This window comes from Macaca nemestrina, chromosome 17 (assembly GCF_043159975.1).
Source record: "Macaca nemestrina isolate mMacNem1 chromosome 17, mMacNem.hap1, whole genome shotgun sequence".
NCBI classification, from domain to species: domain Eukaryota; kingdom Metazoa; phylum Chordata; class Mammalia; order Primates; family Cercopithecidae; genus Macaca; species Macaca nemestrina.
In genome coordinates this window covers 36272272-36293021 of record NC_092141.1, presented here as the reverse complement: position 1 = coordinate 36293021, position 20750 = coordinate 36272272, and the positions used below count along the sequence as shown (strand labels likewise).

Below are 20750 nucleotides of genomic sequence, written 5' to 3'. Positions count from 1 at the left end.
GTTAGCTATTATTATTATACAAAAAAATGTAGTGTTAGCAGTGGATTTTATTGGTGGTAAATTGTGGATTTAAAATTTTTTACTTCTTTACACTTTTATGTCTTTAAATTTCTATAATGAACCTATATTACCTTTTATGGAGATATAATTCACATATCATAAGATTAATATATTTTATAATTTTTTTTAGACATGAGGGTCTCACTGTGTTGCCCAGGTTGGTCCCAAACTCCTGGTCATAAGCAATCCTCTTGCCTCAGCCTCCCTAGTCATTGGCATAAGCCACCGCATCTGGCCTACTTTTATAACGAAAAAAATAGGAAAATGTTCTAACTTGCCCACTTTTAGGGAAACTAATATAAGACAAATAGGCACGTCCCTTGCAAATAGGCAGTCCCTTGCAAAGAAATGTAAGTTATGTTTATTTCTGTATTAAAGAGATAAAGCTTTGACTTTTCATGAACCATTTTAATACCATCATTTGTTACTCTGTGTATTTTTCTTCCAGTAGCTTGTCTCATTTGTATCTGTGGAATTTTAATTCATGGAGGTAAATGAACGATGACATGGAGAGGCTAATGCCACTGAAAGAAGATTTTTAGTACTTAAGACTTCCAAGTGAAGGAAGCATGCCACACCATGCAGGACCACAGGGAAAGCACCAGGTTTGGGTCAAGAGGCAGAACAGAAAGGAGCAAAGGGACAGCCTAAGCCAGAATCCTTACTGGAGTTTCCAGAAATGCAAGCCACAACAGGCTAACCAGTTGAGGATTGGCTGGTTTGAATAATTCTGGCAGACTCTGAGGCACAAGGGCTATCTCTGGTTGTCTGGTACCTGGTCCTGGGTTGACTTAGAGCAGGAGAAATATTAGCTCAGTGTGTGAGAATTAGTAAGGAGGTGGTTCATAGTATGGGTTCTGGATCACAGGGGAGATATAAACAACTCTGGCCATTAGTTTGGCCTTGTGAGTAATGGATGACAAATAGACAAACACAGAATCTAAGAAAACACAGTTAGAACATAACTCAGGTAGAATTTGCCAAATTCTTACCTATACAATAGTCATTTAAAAAAGAATTCCAGAGATACCTCATATAGAACTTTGAAACTGTATATAGTGCATAATCTTCACCTTCAGTAATGCAAAGGTATATGAAAAGAGAAACAGAAAGTTACCTTGACTCTGGAACTCATCAGAGAAAAACAAGGGGAAATGGAGAAACATGAAAAAATATACAAGTAAGCTGTGGAAGACTTAGGACTCTGGTACCATTAAATTGCTTATTTCACTTATTCCATTACAATAGAATCATACTTTTTCATATGCAATATTATGTAGACTTTGAAACAAAACTGACTGAATACAAATTTCCCCGGTTTTACTAATTGTGAAACAGTGTGCAAGTTATTTAACCTTCCTACATCTTGGTGTCTTCATCTGTAAAAGTGGAGGAAAGGGTTACTGAGAGGGTTCACCAAGTTCATGTATGATGCCTGGCCCATAGGAAAGTTTTTGTAAGTTTTAGATCTCATTATTGTTTGAATAAGCAGATTTCACTGAATATAAGATGCTGGTTTTTCTTGATCTTACCAGAAGACGTCAGTGGTAGTATTTTATACTCTCACATCATGCGTGATACTGATTGAAAGAAATTGTAAAATATAACCTCATTTCAGAGGAGTTGAAATATTTTAAAGTACATATTTTAGAATGTATAAAATAAGTTTTGTGTGTTCATTTAATACTAATTTAATCATGTGTGACAGCCACCAACAGAAAATTGAAACTGGCAAAATAATTCAATTCAAATATTAAATAATGTAACTTCTTACTTCTGTAAATTCCATTTTGTTCAATCTTGGTTCTGTTGAGTCAGTAATATCCAATTGTTCGCAGTGTGATCCTATTTATGGAATGAAGATTATTTGCTAGTTAGTTTGGTTGTAATATATGTTTGATATTTATACTATAGTGCTTTAAAAGAGCATAAAATTATGTATTAGCTAATGTCTATCCATAACTACAATAAAGTGAACTACATATAGCTGGGTAACATACCAAATACTACAAAATTTTTACTTTTCCTGGCTTAACAAGCAAACCAAATATTTTTTAAAAGTCTATATTTTTAATATCTAGATTGATATAAAGCAGAAATAAATATGCACATCAATAGTATAAAAGGCTATAAAAACATCTGTGTTGGTTTACACTAGCAGGACCTAAAACAAAACACTTCTGCAAGCTTTCTTTTTAAAAACTTTATTTTGTCTTTAATGTTTCTTAAATTAAATAATGCATAAAAATGTTCTAATTCAAATAATACAAAAATATAAGCAACAAAACATGAATATCTTCCTTTTTGGCTACCTCCCATCAGCACTCTCACTCCTCTCTGCCCCAGATGTAACCACTGTCAGCAGTTTATCATCCTTCCAGCAACCTTTCTATGCATTTCTGTATGTATATAAATGCATATATATGCACACGTGTACCTTTTGTCTTTCTGTTTATAAATATGATCATTTTGATGTGCAACTTGCTTTTTCATTTACCACTCATAGTAGCTTTTTTTCAAATAGGACCTGGGGCTCAGGGAAAGTTTGCAATGTGTATATAGATTGGGAGTCATCAGCTGCAGCCATGGACTTGAATAAGAAAACCCAGAGAATGTGTATAGTGTGTATAGTGATAAGAAAGCCTAAAAGGAAACTCTGGAAAACAAAAGTTAAGGTGCAAGCAAAAGAAGAGTCAAGAAACAAAAACACTAAAAGGTGATCAAAAATAGAAGAAAGAAATCAAGAGAATGATATCACAAAAAAACAAGAGAAGAGTTTCATAAATTAGAGTGATCAATAATGAAGAATGTGACAGTTAGTTCAAATACAGATTTTTAAACCTTCATTTGATACAACAACTTATGTAATCATTATTGACCATACTAAGAGAAAAATTCATAAATTGTGTGAAAGCTTATGATGAAAGAACTATACACTGGCTTCCTCTCCTACTTCTAATAGTAATTCTTCCTGCCTATCATGGGTTGGCACAAGGGCATAGAAAAGATTTTTCAATCACTCTTGAATTTGGTAAGTGCTAATTATGAGATATCAGTTATTATGGCCATAGGAGGACTATATACATTTTCATATGAGCTTATGCATTAGAAGCTGACATTTCCATCCCAGACCTTCCCCCAAGCTCCAGATGATTATGCAAACCAGACTGGTTTCTAGCAGTAACAATTGCTATTAAGTATATATGTCTGTCTCTGACTGGAGTTTGAGCAACTTAAGGGCAGGAAACATGTCTTGTCAGTCCTCTTTGCATTCTCTAACTCATTACAGTATCTGGAACTAAGTGAGGGCTCAATGACTATTGACCAAATGAATAGTAGAGAAAATAAATACTGTAGTATAGGAGGTGAGAGAAGAAACAATCACTGTCAATTGGAATGCTCTGGAATTTCTGTAATTTTATCAGGATCCCACACTGAGTTCTCTTAACTCACTCCTTCTGTAGCCTCATTTGAAAATAAATGAAGTTATTTCAATGATTTTTTGAAACAAGAGTAAAGGATGAGCTGACTGAAGAATTATGTTTTTTGGAAAATGTGAGAACAGGTAGAAGGAGAAAAGGTTGTCAGTAAGGCCCAAATCATGCTTGGAGATCAGTGATCAGGAAGATGGGAAGCATATTTTATTTTTAAAAGTGACAGCAGACTTCAGACAATGTATTGTTGTCAATGTAACAAAAGTAGTCAAATAATCAATTGGGAAAAAAATCTATTGGATATAAATTATGTAAATCTCAGGACCCAAACTCTAGTTTCTATGGGACAGGTGAGGGTTTTTTTTTGTTTTTTTTGTTTTTTTTTTTCCACCTAATTTCATATAGGGAAATCTTTCTGAAAACAAAAGCATCAAAATCTGTGAATCTCCATAGGGGTGGTGCTGTCCTCCCTTCCTCCCAGGCAGCATGGTGGAAATTTTTGGGTGAGTTTTTATTGCCACAATGATGAGGAATAGGAGCAGAGGCAGAACTCCTGTAATTTCTGCACAATAAAGACTTTCCCCCTCCTGCAGGACATTCGAGTAGATGAAAAACCTGCTTATAATAATTTTGAACCTAGAACCCAGTTCTATTTTACATATGAATGCAGAATATAATTTTGCTGTGGAATTTTCCAAAAATGTAACTTCTATGAAAATTTGAGGGAGAATTATATACTTTGTTTAATTCTGGAACTTTACCTAGAGTTGTTTGCGGTTTCAGAAATTGTGTAATAGGGAGTAACATAAATTGTATCTGAATTGTAATACAACACACTTGTATCAGTCTGCATTTCTGGGAATTCTATGTATATATATTCATTTTGCCCTATTCCAAAATGTCAAATACAAATAAAATGGTCAACCGTATATAATTTTACTTTTCTTATATCTAAAGGTACATTATAAGTAGGTAGAAATGTCTGATTATCATGTCTTATAGTGAAGTTATAACAAAGCATTTATATATTGAAACACAGTGCATATAATTTTCTTTCTTTTCTTTTATTTTTTTTTAGAAGGAGTCTCGCTCTGTCACCCAGGCTGCAGTGCAGTGGCATGATCTCGGCTCACTGCAACCTCCACCTCCTGGGTTCAAGTGATTCTCCTGCCTCAGCCTCTCGAGTAGCTGAGATTACAGACGCCCGCCACCATACCCGGCTAATTTTTGTATTTTAGTAGAGACAGGCTTTCACTATGTTGGCCAGGCTGGTCTCAAACTCCTGACCTCAAATGATTGCCCACCTCGGCCTCCCACAGTGATGGGATTACAGGCATGAGCCTCTATGCCTGGCCTCTGAAGAAGTCTTAAGCCTAGTATATATAGTAACAGAACTGGATGAGATTATCCAGGGAAATTTATGTAACATGGAAAGGGAACTCAAGAAACAACATTTGAGAAACAGAGAATGACTCCAGGAGGGTTATAGGTAAGGTATAGGATATGAGTGGGTAGAGTCAAGGAAATTCAAACTAAGGAGTTTACAGAGGCAATGTTCAACTCTGGTAAATCTTAGCATGAGCCACTGCAACCAGTGCATACAATTTTCTTATGCCTTTCCTTATATTTCTCCTTTATATCACAGTATGACATCTTATCTTTCTTTTACAATTCTGTGTATGTAAGGAATATTTTCTAGGAATGTCATAGGATAATAAAAGAGTATTGCAGAGTACTGGTAATAAAATGGACACCAGACTAAAAGGGCTGAGAATCACAGATTGCGTTTCTGCTTTTATACATTCTCTATCTGGACAGCATGGAAGAGGCTAATTGCACCTACAAGAGCTTTGAATTACATCTGTCTCATGTTGACTCTTCATCTGAATTCAGTGTCCCCCACCCAAAAAAGAAATAAAAATAAAAATATCAGAGTAATAGGCAGACTTACCTAGCTTGAAATCTGGATTTTGAAAGAATTCATGAAGAACATTCTGAATCTGCAAATCAAAAGAGGAAAAAAAGAAAGAAACCATATGCCACTCCTCAGTTACCACATATTTGTTATTTTAGACTAAAAACCATCTATAGTCTTTCTATTTTAGTATTGGGTGATCTTTCCAACCCAAGGACAGAAATAGTAGTAAGTCACATGTACTTTCTACAAGGGGGTCTTCAAAAAGTTCATGGAAAATGTGTATTATGAAAAAAATATGCATGGATTTCAATTTTTTTTTTTTTGCACCAAAATAAACTTGTTGAAACTTGTTATGTCTGAACAAGATCTAGCTTGAAGAACTAAAAAGGATAAGACATCAGTTCGAAAAGAGCCCCTATCAGAGCAACATGAATTCTGCTAAAATTGAAGCAAAAACATTAAATTTATGGTGAAGCTTGGCGGGAAAAATGCTGAAATCACTGGTGTTTTATGAAGTGTTTATGGGGACGATGCTCCAAAGAAATCAGCAGTTTACAAATGGATAGTTCATTTTAAGAAAGGATGAGGCCGGGCGCGGTGGCTCAAGCCTGTAATCCCAGCACTTTGGGAGGCCGAGACGGGCGGATCACGAGGTCAGGAGATCGAGACCATCCTGGCTAACACGGTGAAACCCCGTCTCTACTAAAAAAAATACAAAAAACTAGCCGGGCGAGGTGGCGGGCGCCTGTAGTCCCAGCTACTCGGGAGGCTGAGGCAGGAGAATGGCGTGAACCCGGGAGGCGGAGCTTGCAGTGAGCTGAGATCCAGCCACTGCACTCCAGCCTGGGCGACAGAGCGAGACTCCGTCTCAAAAAAAAAACAAAAAAAACAAAAAAAAAAAAAAAAAAAATAAGAAAGGATGAAATGATGTTGAAGATAAAGCCCATAGCGCAGACTATCCACAACAATTTGCAAGAAAAAAAAATCATCTTGCTCATGACCTTATTGAAGAGGACTAAAAGTTAACAGCAGGAGCAATAGCCAACACATAGACATCTCAATTGGCTCTGCTTACACAATTCTGACTGAAAAATTAAAGTTGAAAGAATTTCCAGTCCGTGGGTGCCAAAACCATTGCACCCAGACCAGATGCAGACAAGAGCAGAGCTTCAAATGGAAATTTTAAACAAGTGGGATGAAGATCCTGAAGCATTTCTTCCAAGAATTGTAACAGGAGATGAAACATGGCTTTACCAGTATGATCCTGAAGACAAAGCACAATCAAAGCAATGGCTGGTTACCAAGAGGTGGAAGAGGTCCTGTCAAAGCAAAAGCAGACTGATCAAGAGCAAAAGTCATGGCAATAGTTTTGGGGATGCTCAAGGCATTTTGCTAATTAACTTTCTGGAAGACCAAAGAACAATAACATCTGTTTACTATGAGAGTGTTCTGAGAAAGGCTAGCTAAAGCTTTAGCAAAAAAAACGTCTGGGAAAGCTTCACCAGAGAGTCCTTCTCCACCATAACAATGCTCTTGCTCATTCTTCTCATCAAACAAGGGCAAGCTGGGCACAGTGGCACACACCTGTAGTCCCAGCTACTCAGGAGGCTAAGGTAGAAGAACTGTGAGTTTGTGCCAACCTGGACAAAATAGCAACACCCATCTCCACTAACAAAACAAGAACAATGTTGTGAGAGTTTCAATGAGAAATCATTAGGCATCCACCTTATAGTCCTGATTTAGCTCCTTCTGATTTTTTATTTTCTAATCTTAAAAAAAATCATTAAAGGACACCTATTTTTCATCAGTTAATAATGAAAAAAAGACTGCATTGAAATGATTAAATTCTGAGAACCCTCAGCTCTTTAGGGATGGACTAAATGGCTGGTATCATCACTTACAAGTGCCTTAAACTTGATGGGGCCTCTTTTTATTTATTTATTTGCCATTTAAAAAGTAATGGCAAAAACCACAATTACTTCTGCACCAAGCTAATATTTGAGACAGGGTTTCACCATGTTGGCCAGGCTGGTCTCGCGCTCATGGGCACAAGCGATCCTCCTGCCTCAGCCTCCCAAAGTGCTGGGTTTACAGGCCTGAACCATGGCGCCCAGCCCGATGGAGCTTATGTTGAGATATAAAGTTTATATTTTTTATTATCTTTTAATTCAATTTTTCCACATACTTTTTGAAGTCTCCTCTTAGAATACTGAAGGGTATATAAAGTTATTTTACACATATATTCTCAATGATTCCCAACCTTTTGTGTGATTAGGACTGGGATGCTGACAGTGACCCCATTTTGCCCCCTCCAGGGGATATTTCTAGCAACTCTCAGACACGGCACGATGGAGCTAAGGCACTTTTGGCAAGCACTTTGGCCATCCGAAGAATCCTCTATACTTTCTCGTTCTTCAATTACTAAAAATGAAATTTCCGAGTTCTTCTTGGTCCATTTTTAAAAACATTTTATATTTTAGAGAAGTTTTAAGTGCACAGCAAAATTGAGCGGAAAGTACAAAGAGCTCACACACATATACTATACACATACACAGCTATGTACTATTATTAATATCCTGCACCACAGTGGCACATTTATTACAGTCAATAAAGCTACATTGACATGTCATTATCGCCCAAAGTCCATAGTTTATAATAGGGGTCTCTCTTGGTATGGGCTTTGACAAAGTATAATCACATATATCCACCATTATAGCATTATACAGAATTATTTCACTCCGCTAAAAATCCCTCCCTCCCCTCATTCCTGGCAACCACTGATCTTTTTACTATCTTTCTGATTGTGTCTTTTCTAGAATTTCAAATAGTTAGGATCATACGGCATGTAGCCTTTTCAGATTGGCTTCTTTTACTTAGTAATACGCATTGATGGTTTCTCCTTGCTTTTTCATGGCTTGATAGATCATTTCTTTTTAGGACTGAATAATATTCCACTGTATAGATGCACCACATTATTATCTATTCCTCCAGTAAAGGGTTTCTTAGTTGCTTTCTGGTTTTGGATATTATGAATACGGCTACTATAAACATCTGCGTGCAGGTTTCTGTGTACATATAAGTTTTCAATTTATTTGGGTAAATACTAAGGAGAGCAATTGCTGGATCATAGGTTAAGAGTGTGTTTAGTTTAGTTTATGTGTGGTAAAAAACACATAACATAAAATTTACCAACTTAACCATTCTTAAGTGTATGTATATATGTGTAAACATAGTCACAAATCTCCAGAAGTTTTTCTCTCTTTCTTTCTCTTTCTTTCTTTCTTTCTCTCTCTCTTCCTTCCTTCCTTCCTTCCTTCCTTCCTTCCTTCCTTCCTTCCTTCCTTCCTTCCTTCCTTCCCTTTCTCTGTCTCTCTCTCTCTCTTTCTCTCTTTCTTTCTTTCTCTTTCTCTCTCTTTCTTTCTCTCTCTCTCTCTCTCTGTCTCTTTTTTTAGACAGGGTCTCTGTTACCCAGGCTGGAGTGCAGTGGCACCATCATAGCTCACTGCAGGCTCAAACTTCAGGACTCAAGTTATCTCCTGCCTCAGCCCCCAAGTAGCTGGGACTATAGGCGTATGCCATCATGTCCAGGTAATTTTTAAAATTTTTTGTAGAGACAGGGTCCCACTATATTGCCCAGGCTGGTCTTGATCTCCTGGGTTCAAGCAATCCTCCTGCCTCAGCCTCCAGAATGCTGGGATTATAGGCGTGAGCTACTGCGCCCAGCCAGAAGTTTTTCATTTTGCAAACTTGAAACTCTATATCCATTAAACCAGCAGTCCCCATTGTTTTTAGCACAAGGGACTGGTTTTGTGGAAGACATTTTTTCCACAGACCCAGGGGTTGGGGGAGGATGGTTTCGGGATGATTCAAGCGCATTACATTTATTGTGTACTTTGTTTCTATTATTATTACATTATAGATTATGAGCCATTATATGGCTCACCACAATGTAGAATCAGTGGGAGTCCTGAGCTAGTTTTCCTGCAATTAGATGGTCCCATCTGGGGGTGATGGAAAATAGTGACAGATCATCAGCCATTAGATTCTCATAAGGAGCATGAAATCCAGATCCTCGCGTGCACATTTCACAATAGGGTTCCTATTGTGCTCCTATGAGAATCTAATGCAGCCACTGATTTGACAGAAGGTGGAGCTCAAGTGGTAATGAGAGTGATGAGGAGTGACTGCAAATACAGATGAAGCTTTCCTTGCTTGCTTGACTGCCACTCGCATCCTGCTATATGGCCCACCTCCTACCAGGCCACAAGGGGTTGGGGACCCCTGAATTAAATAACTCCCCTTCCCCTCCTCCAAGTCCCTGGCAACCACCATTCTACATTCTGTTTCTATGAATGTGACTACTTTAGATACCTCGTATAAGTGGAATAATTCAGTATTTGTCTTTTAAGAGTATGTTTAAGAAACTGCCAAACTGTCTGTCAAAGAGTCTGTACCATTTTGCATTCCCATCAGCAAAGAATGAGAATTATTGCTGCTTCACATTCTTACCAGCATTTGGAGTTGCCAGTGTTTTGGATTTCGACCATTCTAAATGGTGTGTGCGGTATCTCATTGAAGTTTTAATTTGCATTTCCCTAATGACATGTGATGTCTGGCATCTTTTCATATGCTTTCAAATAAGATTTGCCATATGTACACTTTCTTTTGTGAACCAGGCTGTTTGTTTTCTTATTGTTCAGCCTTTAAGAGTTCTTTGTATATTCTGGATAACAGTCATTTATCAGATATATATACGTGACATATATATGTGAGAGATATATATATATATATCATATATATCACATATCTAGATATATTTTGTTGTTGTTGTTGTTTTGTTTTTAAGAGACAGGGTCTCTTTCTGTTCCCCAGGCTGGAGTGCAGTGGCATGATCATGGCTCAGTGCAGCTTCGACCTCCTGGACTCAAGCAATCCTCCCACCTCAGCCACCTGAGAAGCTGGAACCACAGCCTGGATAATTTTTAAATTTTTTTTGTCAAAACCGGGTCTCCCTATGTTAGCTAGGCTGGTCTCAAATTCCTGGCCTCAAGCAATCCTCCCACTTCGGCCTCCAAAAGTCCTGGGATTATAGGTGTGAGCCACCACACCCAACCAGATATGCCTTCTGCTAATATTTTCTCCCAGTCTGTGACTTGTCTTCCCTGATCTATTTTTAATCATTCACTTTAAACTGAAAATATGCTTAGCATTGTATCTAATGAAAAAGTATTTCCAAATCCGTATACACTTAAGAGAAAGCATTTAACTCTCAGAGTATGGCTGTTCTCTAGAGCTAAGAGACAGTCTTGCAGGTCTCACTGAAGTAGTCACACATAAAAACACACACACAAAAAACAAAGAAATGAAATATATTTCGGTTTACAATGATGAGTTTGGGAACCTCAGCCAGAGTCAAGATTTTAGAAATCTAGCTAGAATTTTTTTTTTTTTTTTTTTTTAAATGTAATGCTCAAGATAAATTGAAGGAATCAATCTCATGGACCAGACAGGTCAAGACTTACCTCAGCAATACTGAAAATTTCAAGGGAGGCTTCTAGTATGCTACTCAGTATTCTAGCAATTGCCCTCTTACCACTTACCCGACCTACCTTTCACATATACCCCCAATTTTCTTACCACTGTCTTAGGAATCATTCCTTTAGGGTCTAGAATCCATTCATCAAATTGCTCCTGCAGAGCCTGTTTCCGTGTGTTGGCCACCTTGACTTTGATTTTGTCTATGTGTTCTCTTTGTTTTCTATTCTGTTTAACATTCTCCTTCATCTTGGATACTCTGCAGGACGTAGATATAGAAAACATGTTGAGTTAATACCCTTGGATTTGATCCAGATTGGAACACAGGAATTCAGACTTTCTTTGAAAATGTTCATTTTTAGGCCGGGCGCGGTGGCTCAAGCCTGTAATCCCAGCACTTTGGGAGGCCGAGGTGGGCGGATCACGAGGTCAGGAGATCGAGACCATCCTGGCTGACACGGTGAAACCCCGTCTCTACTAAGAAATACAAAAAAAAAACTAGCCGGGCGAGGTGGCGGGTGCCTGTAGTCCCAGCTACTGGGGAGGCTGAGGCAGGAGAATGGCGTGAACCCGGGAGGCGGAGCTTGCAGTGAGCTGAGATCCGGCCACTGCACTCCAGCCTGGGCGGCAGAGCGAGACTCCGTCTCAAAAAAAAAAAAAAAAAAAAAAAGAAAATGTTTGCCTGTCTTTTCTCCATAAAATCTATGATTCAGACCTGTAGTGAACTCTTCTTCCACAAGCACTTATTGAATTTGGCATTAATCATAGAGTACTTTCTACTATTTGACTTTTTATAGAGGTAGGCCTTATTTTACCCAACTAAATACTAGACTTAAGAAGTATTGGTAGGAATGTAAATTAGTACGACCATTGTGGAAAATGGTAGGGAGGTTACTTAAAAAACTGAAAACAAAATTACTACATGATCCAGCAATCTTATGTCTGCATATTTACCAAAAAGATTTGAAATCAGTTTGTCAAAGAGATGGCTGCACTTCCATGTTCACTGTGGCACTCTTCACAATAGCCAAGTGATAGAACCAACCTAAGTGTCCTCCAACAGACAAATGGATAGAGGAAATGTGGTTTACAAATACAATGGAGGGGCCAGGCGCGGTGGCTCACGCCTGTAATCCCAGCACTTTGGGAGGCTGAGGTGGGCGGATCACGAGGTCAGGAGATAGAGACCATCCTGGCTAACATGGTGAAACCCCATCTCTACTAAAAATACAAAAATTAGCTAGGCATGGTGGCACACGCCTGTAGTCCCAGCTACTCGGGAGGCTGAGGCAGGAGAATGGCATGAACCCAGGAGGCAGAGCTTGTAGTGAGCCGAGACTGCACGAGCCTGGGTGACAGAACAAGACTCTGTCTCAAAATAAATAAATAAATAAATAAACAATAAAATAAATAAAAATAATATTAATAAAAATAAATAAATAACTACAATGAAATACTATACAGCCTTAAAAAAGGAGGAAATTCTGTCATTTCTGACAGCATGAATGGAATTGGAGAACATTATGCTAAGTGAAAAAAGACAGGCACAGAAAGACAAATACCACAAGTTCTCACTTATTTGTGCAATATAAAACAAACAAGCGCATAGAAGCAGAGAGTAGAATGGTGGTTACAGAGGCTGGGAATGGGGGAAATGGAGAGATGATTGTCAAAGGGTATAAAATCTCATTTACACAAGATGAATAAGTTTTATTGTACGTTTCAAAATTGCTGAGAGTAAATTTCAAATGTTCTCACCACAAAAAAAGGATATGTATTTGAGGTGATAGATATGCTCATTTGTTTGATTTCATTGTTTCACATTGTATGCACAAATTATAACACCACTTTGACCTTGTAAATGTATATAATTATAAGATATTGATTTACAACTTAAAAAACAGGAAGTAAAAACAGCTCTAGAAGCTGCTATATATACTGAAAAGACAAGGTTGGATGCAGTAAGGCCTTACGGTAGTGAACTTCTCTCTTTCCTGGACACAGAAATCATCTGAAGGGATTGATTTCAGGTGTTAGGAACAGGTCCCCAAATCTGGCCATAAACTGGCCCCAAAACTGGCCATAAGCAAAATCTCTGCAGCACTGTGACATGTTCATGATGGCCATGACACCCACGCTGAAGGTTGTGGTTTACCAGAATGAGGGCAAGGAAACCTGGCCCACCCAGTGCAGAAAACCACTTAAGGCATTCCTAAGCCACAAACAATAGCATGAGTGATCTGTGCCTTAAGGACATGTTCCTGCTGCAGATAACTAGCCAGAGCCCATCCCTTTGTTTCCCATTTTAGTTAATCTATAATCTATAGAAGCAATGTTTATCACTGACTTGCTGTCAATAAATAAGTGGGTAAAACTCTGTTCCAGGCTCTCAGCTCTGAAGACTGTCAGCCCACTGATTTCCCACTCCACACTCTATATTTCTGTATGTGTGTGTCTTTAATTCCTCTAGCGCCGCTGGGTTAGGGTCTCCATGACTGAGCTGGTCTTGGTAAATGGCGCGCATACATGGGGCTGGAACCCGGGTTGAAGGGTTGCTGGAGCGACAGTTGAAGAATGTGGAACTAAGCTGGAGGACACCTGAGTACTCTTAAGCAATCCCCATGGTGAATAAGAAGGGGAGCTCGGAAGCATCAGGGTAACAATGGGACAAGTGTGGGCCCTGGTTCATTCCACCTTGGAACCTTTTCACACTGATGATGAGGAGGAAGGAAAGTATAAAGAAGTAACAGGGCCGGGTGCAGTGGCTCACTCCTGTAATCCCAGCACTTTGGGAGGCCGAGGCGGGCGGATCACAAGGTCAGGAGATCGAGACCATCCTGGCTAACACAGTGAAACCCCGTCTCTACTAAAAATACAAAAAATTAGCCTGTAGCCCCAGCCACTTGGGACACTGAGGCAGGAGAATGGCATGAACCTGGGAGGCGGAGCTTGCAGTGAGCCGAGATCGCACCACTGCACTCCAGCCTGGGAGACAGAGAATCCATCTCAAAAAAAAAAAAAAAAAAAGAAGTAACAGAAGAGGTGACAGAGCAGTTTTGTTGGCCAGCTAAAGCTAAAGCAGCAAAGGAGGGAGAGGTTTGTTCCTATCTTTCCGCATCCCCTCATTATTGTGAAGAAAAAGAGTGGCCTGACCCTCCAGATGTTTCTTTCTGGAGGACACTGGGCAAAAAGTAGTTGCCCCACTGACTGTTCGAGCAGTGGCTTGAGCGACCACTCTCAGTTCTATTCAGGCAGGAATTCAGCAAGCTAGAAGAGAGGGTGATTTAGAGGCCTGGCAGTTCCCTGTTAGGATACACCCCCGAGATCATCAGGGAGATATAGCTACATTTGAGCCTTTTCCTTTTTAATAACTCAAAGAATTTAAACTAGCTATTAATCAATATGGACCAGGTTCTCCTTTTGTAATGGGACTGTTAAAGAAGGTTGCTGTCTCCAGTCAGATGTTGCCAGTGGGGACAATAGGATTACTTCTAGGCAGGTCTAGATTAAAATTTAAAAGGAGTGCAAGTACATACAGGAGTCATTGATTCAGATTACCATGGGGAAATTCAAATTGTTATATCTACTTCTGTTCCCTGGAAAGCAGAGCCAGGAGAGCGTATAGCACAGCTCCTGATTGTGCCATATGTGGAAATGGGGAAAAATGAAATTAAATGAACAGGAGGATTTGGAAGCACAAATAAACAAGGCAAAGCAGCTTACTGGGTGAATCAAATTACTGATAAACGTCCTATAACTATCCAGGGAAAGAAATTTAAAGGTTTGGTAGATACGGGAGTGAACAATTCAATCATTTCTCTACAGCACTGGCTGTCCACATGGTCAATTCAACCCGCTCAATTTAACATAGTTGGAGTTGGTAAAGCCCCTGAAATATATCAAAGTAGTTATATTTTGCCTTGTGAAGGGCCCAATGGACAACCTGGGACTGTTCAATCAATTATAACTTCTGTACCTATAAATTTATGGGGAAGAGATTTATTACAACAATGGGGAGCACAAGTTCTAATTCCAGAGCAATTATATAGCCCACAAAGTCAACATATAGTGTATGAAATGGGGTATGTCCCTGGTGTAGAACTAGGAAAAAATTTGCAAGGTTTCAAGGAACTGCTTCAAGCGGAAAGACAAAGTTCCCACCAAGGTTTAGGATATCATTTTTTATGGTGGCCATTGTTAAGCCTCCAGAATCTATACCTTTAAAATGATTAACAGATAAGCCAATTTGGATAGAACAATGGCCACTAAGTAAAGAGAAACTGGAGGCTTTGGAGGACTTAGTTACTGAACAATTAGAAAAAGGACACATAGCTCCAACATTTTCCCCTTGGAATTCTCCAGTTTTCATAATTAAGAAAAAATCAGGTAAATAGAGAATGTTGATTGACTTAAGAGCCATTAATTCAGTTATACAACCTATGGGGACATTGCAGCCAGGACTGCCTTCTTCTGCTATGATTCCAAAACATAGGCCTTTAATAGTCATAGATTTAAAAGACTATTTTTTTACTATCCCCTTAGCTGACCCAGACTGTGAACAGTTTGCATTTACAATTCCTGTGGTAAACAACCTGCAGCCTGCTAAACGTTTTCATTGGAAAGTGTTACCATGAGGCATGTTGAACAGTCCAACAATTTGCCAAACGTATGTAGGGCAAGCAATTGAACCTACTCATAAAAAATTTTCACAGTGTTACATTATTCATTATATGGATGATATATTTTGTGCTGCCCCTACTCAAGAAATATTACTCCAATGTTATGATCACTTGGAAAACTTGATTTCTTGTGCCAGTTTAATTATAGCTCCTGACAAAATTCAGACTTACTCCTACTTGGGGACCTTAGTAAATGACACTACAATAGTGTCACAGAAAGTAACCACATGTAGGGATCAATTGAAAACATTAAATGACTTTCAAAAATTACTAGGGGACATTAATTGGATACGACCTGCTCTAGGCATTCCTACTTATGCTATAAGTAATCTATTTTCTATCCTTAGAGGAGATCCTAGTCTCACTAGCCCTCAGCAATTAACAAAGAAGGCTAAGGCAGAGTTACAGCTGATTGAAAAGCAAGTCCATAAGGCGCAAATAAATGGAATAGATTCAGAGAAGACTCTAGATTTGCTAATTTTTTCGACTCAGCATTCGCCTGCTGGTGTTATTGTTCAAGAGCAAGATCTTATAGAGTGGCTTTTTCTTCCACATACTGATTCACAGACTCTAACTCCTTATTTGGATCAAATTGCCACTATGATAGGAAATGGGAGAACTCGGATTGTTAAATTACACGGATATGATCCTGGGAAAGTTATTGTCCCTCTCATGAAGGCACAAATACAGCAAATACAGTAAGCTTTTATAAATAGTGTCTTACTTGTCAAATCCATTTAGCTGAATTTGTGAGTATTCTCGATAACCATTTTCCTAACACAAATTGTTTCAATTTTTGAAATTAACTAATTGGATTCTCCCTAAAATAACTAAATTTAAACCAACTGAAGATGCTGAGAATGTTTTTACAGATGGGTCTAGTAATGGTAAAGCTTCTTATTCTGGGTCGAAAGGTAAAGTTTTCCAGACTCCCTATACTTCAGCTCAAAAAGTGAAGCTTGTAGCTGTAATTGAGGTATTGACTGCTTTTAATATGCCTGAAGGGGTGGCCTGCCCCTCCACACCTGTGGGTGTTTCTCGTTAGGTGGAACGAGAGACTTGAGAAAAGAAATAAGACACAGAGACAAAGTATAGAGTATAGAGAAAGAAAAGCGGGGGCCCAGGGGACCGGCGCTGAGCTTACAGAGGACCCACACCGGCACCGGCCTCTGAGTTCCCTTAGTATTTATAGATAATTATCTTTACCATCTTAAAGATAAGGGAGTAGCAGGACAATAGGATCGTTTTTAGGGAGGAAATTAGCAGTAAGACATAAGAACAAGGATCTCTGTGACATGAATAAGTTTAAAGGAAAATCCTGTGCCTTGAGATAAACCTTTTAGCAACATTGTTTCATCCTATCACATGGGGATAAACCTTGGACAATACCTAGCTTTTCTAGGAACAAAGTCACACCCTGCACGCCCAAAATCCATTAAACCTTGAGTTACCACAGCACATGTCTCTTGCAAGGACAAGGTTGGGGGTAGGGTCATAGATTAACAGCATCTCAAATACAGAACAAAATGGAGTCTCTTATGTCTACTTCTTTCTATATAGACCCAGAAACAGGCTGATCTCTTTCTTTTCCCCACATATGCCTATTAATGTGATTTCTGATTCTTCATACATGGTTCATTCCACACAATAATTGAAAATGCTTAGTTACAATTTCATACAGATGAACAACTGATGACTTTATCTACCCAATTGCAAGCAGCAGTTAGGAGTAGAATGCACCCTTTTTACATCACTCACATTAGGACTCATACACCTCTTCCAGGACCTTTAACTGCAGGGAATCAAATGGCTGATCAACTAGTTGTTACTGCAATATCTAATGCTAGACACTTTCACAATTTAACCCATGTTAATGCCTTTGGTATCAAACACAGATACTGCATTACCTGGAAAGAAGCTAAAGTTATTATCCAGCGATGCCCAACTTGCCAAATGGTGCATTCCTCATCTTTTACAGGAGGAGTTAATCCTCGAGGATTGGAACCTAATTCTCTTGGTAAATGGATGTCACACATGTTCCCTCGTTTGGGAGACTAGCTTATGTACATGTATGTGTGGACACCTTTTCTAACTCCTCTGGGCTACATGCCAATCAGGAGAGTCTTCTGCCTATGTTAAACATCACCTTTTGCAGTGTTTTGCGGTACAGGCATTCCAGCTTCTATTAAAACAGACAATGCCCCAGTATATACTAGTCAAGCTCTAGCTACATTTTTCTCTATATGGAATATTAAACACATTACTGGTATCCCATATAATTCTCAAGGACAAGCCATAGTGGAAAGAATGAATCTCTCCCTGAAACAGCAATTGTAAAGCAGAGGGGGAGAAATAGGGACTATGGGACACCACAGATGCAATTGAATCTAGCATTATTGACTTTAAATTTTTTTAGTCTGCCTAAAGGCCAGATGCTATCAGCAACTGAACAGCATCTACAGAAACCAGCTGCAAAGACAGAAGCAGAACAACTGGTTTGGTGGAAGGATCTGATAACAAAAAGTTGGGAAATAGGTAAAATAATAACTTGGGGTAGAGGTTATGCTTGTGTTTCTCCAGGACTGAATCAATAGCCAATTTGGGTGCCATTGAGACATCTAAAGCCTTACTATGAGCCAGATGCCCAGAAAGAGGTTTTGGGAAGATCCCAAAGACTCACCAGTTGCAGACATGTCAAGACTCACACTGAGGAGGACCCTAACTGTCAAAAGCAACACCCATCGAACACAACCACCTACCTGGGGACAGATCAAGAAGCTGTCACAGATGGCAGAAGAAAACCTGAGGAAAGCAGGATAACCAGTCATGATGAGTAATTTAATGATAGCTATGATAGTGGTGATCACCATTGCCATGAGTATTCCTTCAACAAGGGCTGATGCAGAGAACAATTATACTTATTGGGCATATTTATCAATCTTGGCTGGCAATAATGCCTAGACGTAATCACTCTATGGCACAGTTACACATGCTTTCTGGTCTCAGTATTTACCATAATGAATCTGCTCTTATAATTGAGGCATGCAACCCTCAAAAACCTATTTGTAAACAGAATTGGACCTGGCCAGAGATAATGAATGTACTTGTTTGGGAAGATTGCATTGCAGAACAGGCAGAGGTACTGCGCAACGATTTGTATGGAATCATTATTGATTGGTCCCATAAGGGGATGTTTAGCTTGAATTGCACCTCTCAGTTTGCGTGCCATGGCCACACTATGTTCAGCTGGTCTAAACAAAATGGTCAGATGGTAGAAATGGTAAGAAGTATGGCAAGAGTTCCTATTATCTGGAAACATGGCCGTATAGTGGCACCTCAACCTCAAATGATATGGCCCATTGTAGGAGCTAAACATAAGGACTTGTGGAAACTATTAATGGCTCTTAATAAGATCAAAATTTGGGAAAGAATAAAAAACATCTAGAAGGACACTCTACAAACTTGTCTTTGAATATTGCAAAATTAAAAGAACAAATATTTAAAGTATCCCAGGCATATCTGATCTTAATGCCAGGAACTGGAGTGCGTGAAGGAGCTACAGATGGATTAGCAGCTATTAACCCATTAAAATGGATAAAACCACTTGGAAGCTCTGTGATTTCAATGATGATTGTGCTTTTAATCTGTGTTGTTTGTCTTTGTATAGTCTGCAGATGCAGATCCCGACTCCTACAAGAAGTAAGTAGCTCACTGTGATAAAGCTGCCTTTGCTTTTATCATCTTACAAAAACAAGAATGGGGAATATGTTGGGAACAGGACCTCCAAACTGGCCATAAACAAAATCTCTGCAGCATTGTGACATGTTCGTGATGGCCATGATGCCCACGTTGAAGGTTGTGGGTTTACCAGAATAAGGGCAAGGAATACCTGGCCCACCCAGGGCAGAAAACCACCTAAGGCATTCCTAAGCCACAAACAATAGCATAAGTGATCGGTGCCTTAAGGACATGTTCCTGCTGCAGATAACTAGCCAGAGCCCATCCCTTTGTTTCGGCCCATCCCTTTGTTTCCCACTTTAGTTAACCTATAATCTATAGAAACAATGCTTATCATTGGCTTGCTGTCAATAAATATGTGGGTAAAACTCTATTCAAGGCTCTCAGCTCTGAAGACTGTCGCCCCCTGATTTCCCACTCCACACTCTATATTTCTGTGTGTGTGTCTTTAATTCCTCTGGTGCCACTAGGTTAGGGTCTCCACAACCGAGCTGGTCTCAGCATTCATGTCTAGGGTGGAAGCCTAGAAGATGCATTTATAACAAGCATCTCAGGTCATTCTGATGCCTTGGATCAAACTTCTGAGAAATCTGTCTAGGAGTATATCTCGGCTAATTGCCTTTATCTAGCCAAAGCCACATGCTTTGCCAGCCACTGCTGAAGTCCTGAGCATAAGAGTTACCCTTGCAGCCAGAACTGCATCACCCAGGTTGAGAATGGGGGAAAACTGTGCTTTTAATTGTACCTATGTGCATCACTCCTATTAGCACTCCAAAAACCCCAAACTGGTTTTGATTGAAATCAAATAGAATGGCTCAGAATAATAAAAATAGTTGCTGGTTTCAAGTACAATTTTTTCCCAACAATGTTGGAGGCAAGTCTTCATCTTTCAGAGAAGAAAGACTAAGACAATCTTACATATTTTAAAATGCAAAAAGATTTTCAGTGGGAACTGGTAAATTGGATACATCTGATAACCCAAAGAAACTACTAAATCTAAGTCATTACCTTATGCCTACATAAAGCCTTCAAAATTCTCTAGAAAAACAAGTGTTCAAAAATGAAATTTGAAGTTTGAAAATAAAAGCAGACAGGCAGTTTAATAGTACAGAAGGAGCTGGTTGTGAACTGCTGGAAGATTAGTATTTTGTTTTTATTTATTTATTTATTGTTTTGAGGCAGAGTTTCGCTCTTGTTGCCCAGGCTGGAGTGCAGTGGCACAATCTTGACTCACTGCAACCTCTGCCTTCTGGTTTCAAGCAATTCTCCTGCCTCAGCCTCCCAAGTAGCTGGGATTATAGGTGCCCACCACCACATCTGGCTAATTTTTTATATTTTTAGTAGAGACAGAGTTTCACTATATTGGCCAGGCTGGTCTCGAACTCC

At 39.1% G+C, this 20750-nt stretch overlaps 1 protein-coding gene across 6 annotated transcripts in view; it reads right to left on the bottom strand.

The window, feature by feature from the left end:
* Positions 1-20750, bottom strand: part of LOC105476745 (EF-hand calcium binding domain 5) — a 177873-nt gene that overhangs the window by 102793 nt on the left and 54330 nt on the right. For all 6 annotated transcript variants that reach the window (XR_011615568.1, XM_011732934.3, XM_011732922.3 and 3 more), the window contains 3 exons: positions 11050-11206; positions 5446-5494; positions 1835-1905 (listed from right to left, as the gene is read on the bottom strand). Coding sequence is in view for 5 of the 6 variants with exons in the window: in XM_011732934.3 (XP_011731236.2) it covers positions 1835-1905; positions 5446-5494; positions 11050-11206 (277 nt within the window). In the remaining variant the exon portion in view is untranslated. The remainder of the gene's footprint in view (positions 1-1834; positions 1906-5445; positions 5495-11049; positions 11207-20750) is intronic.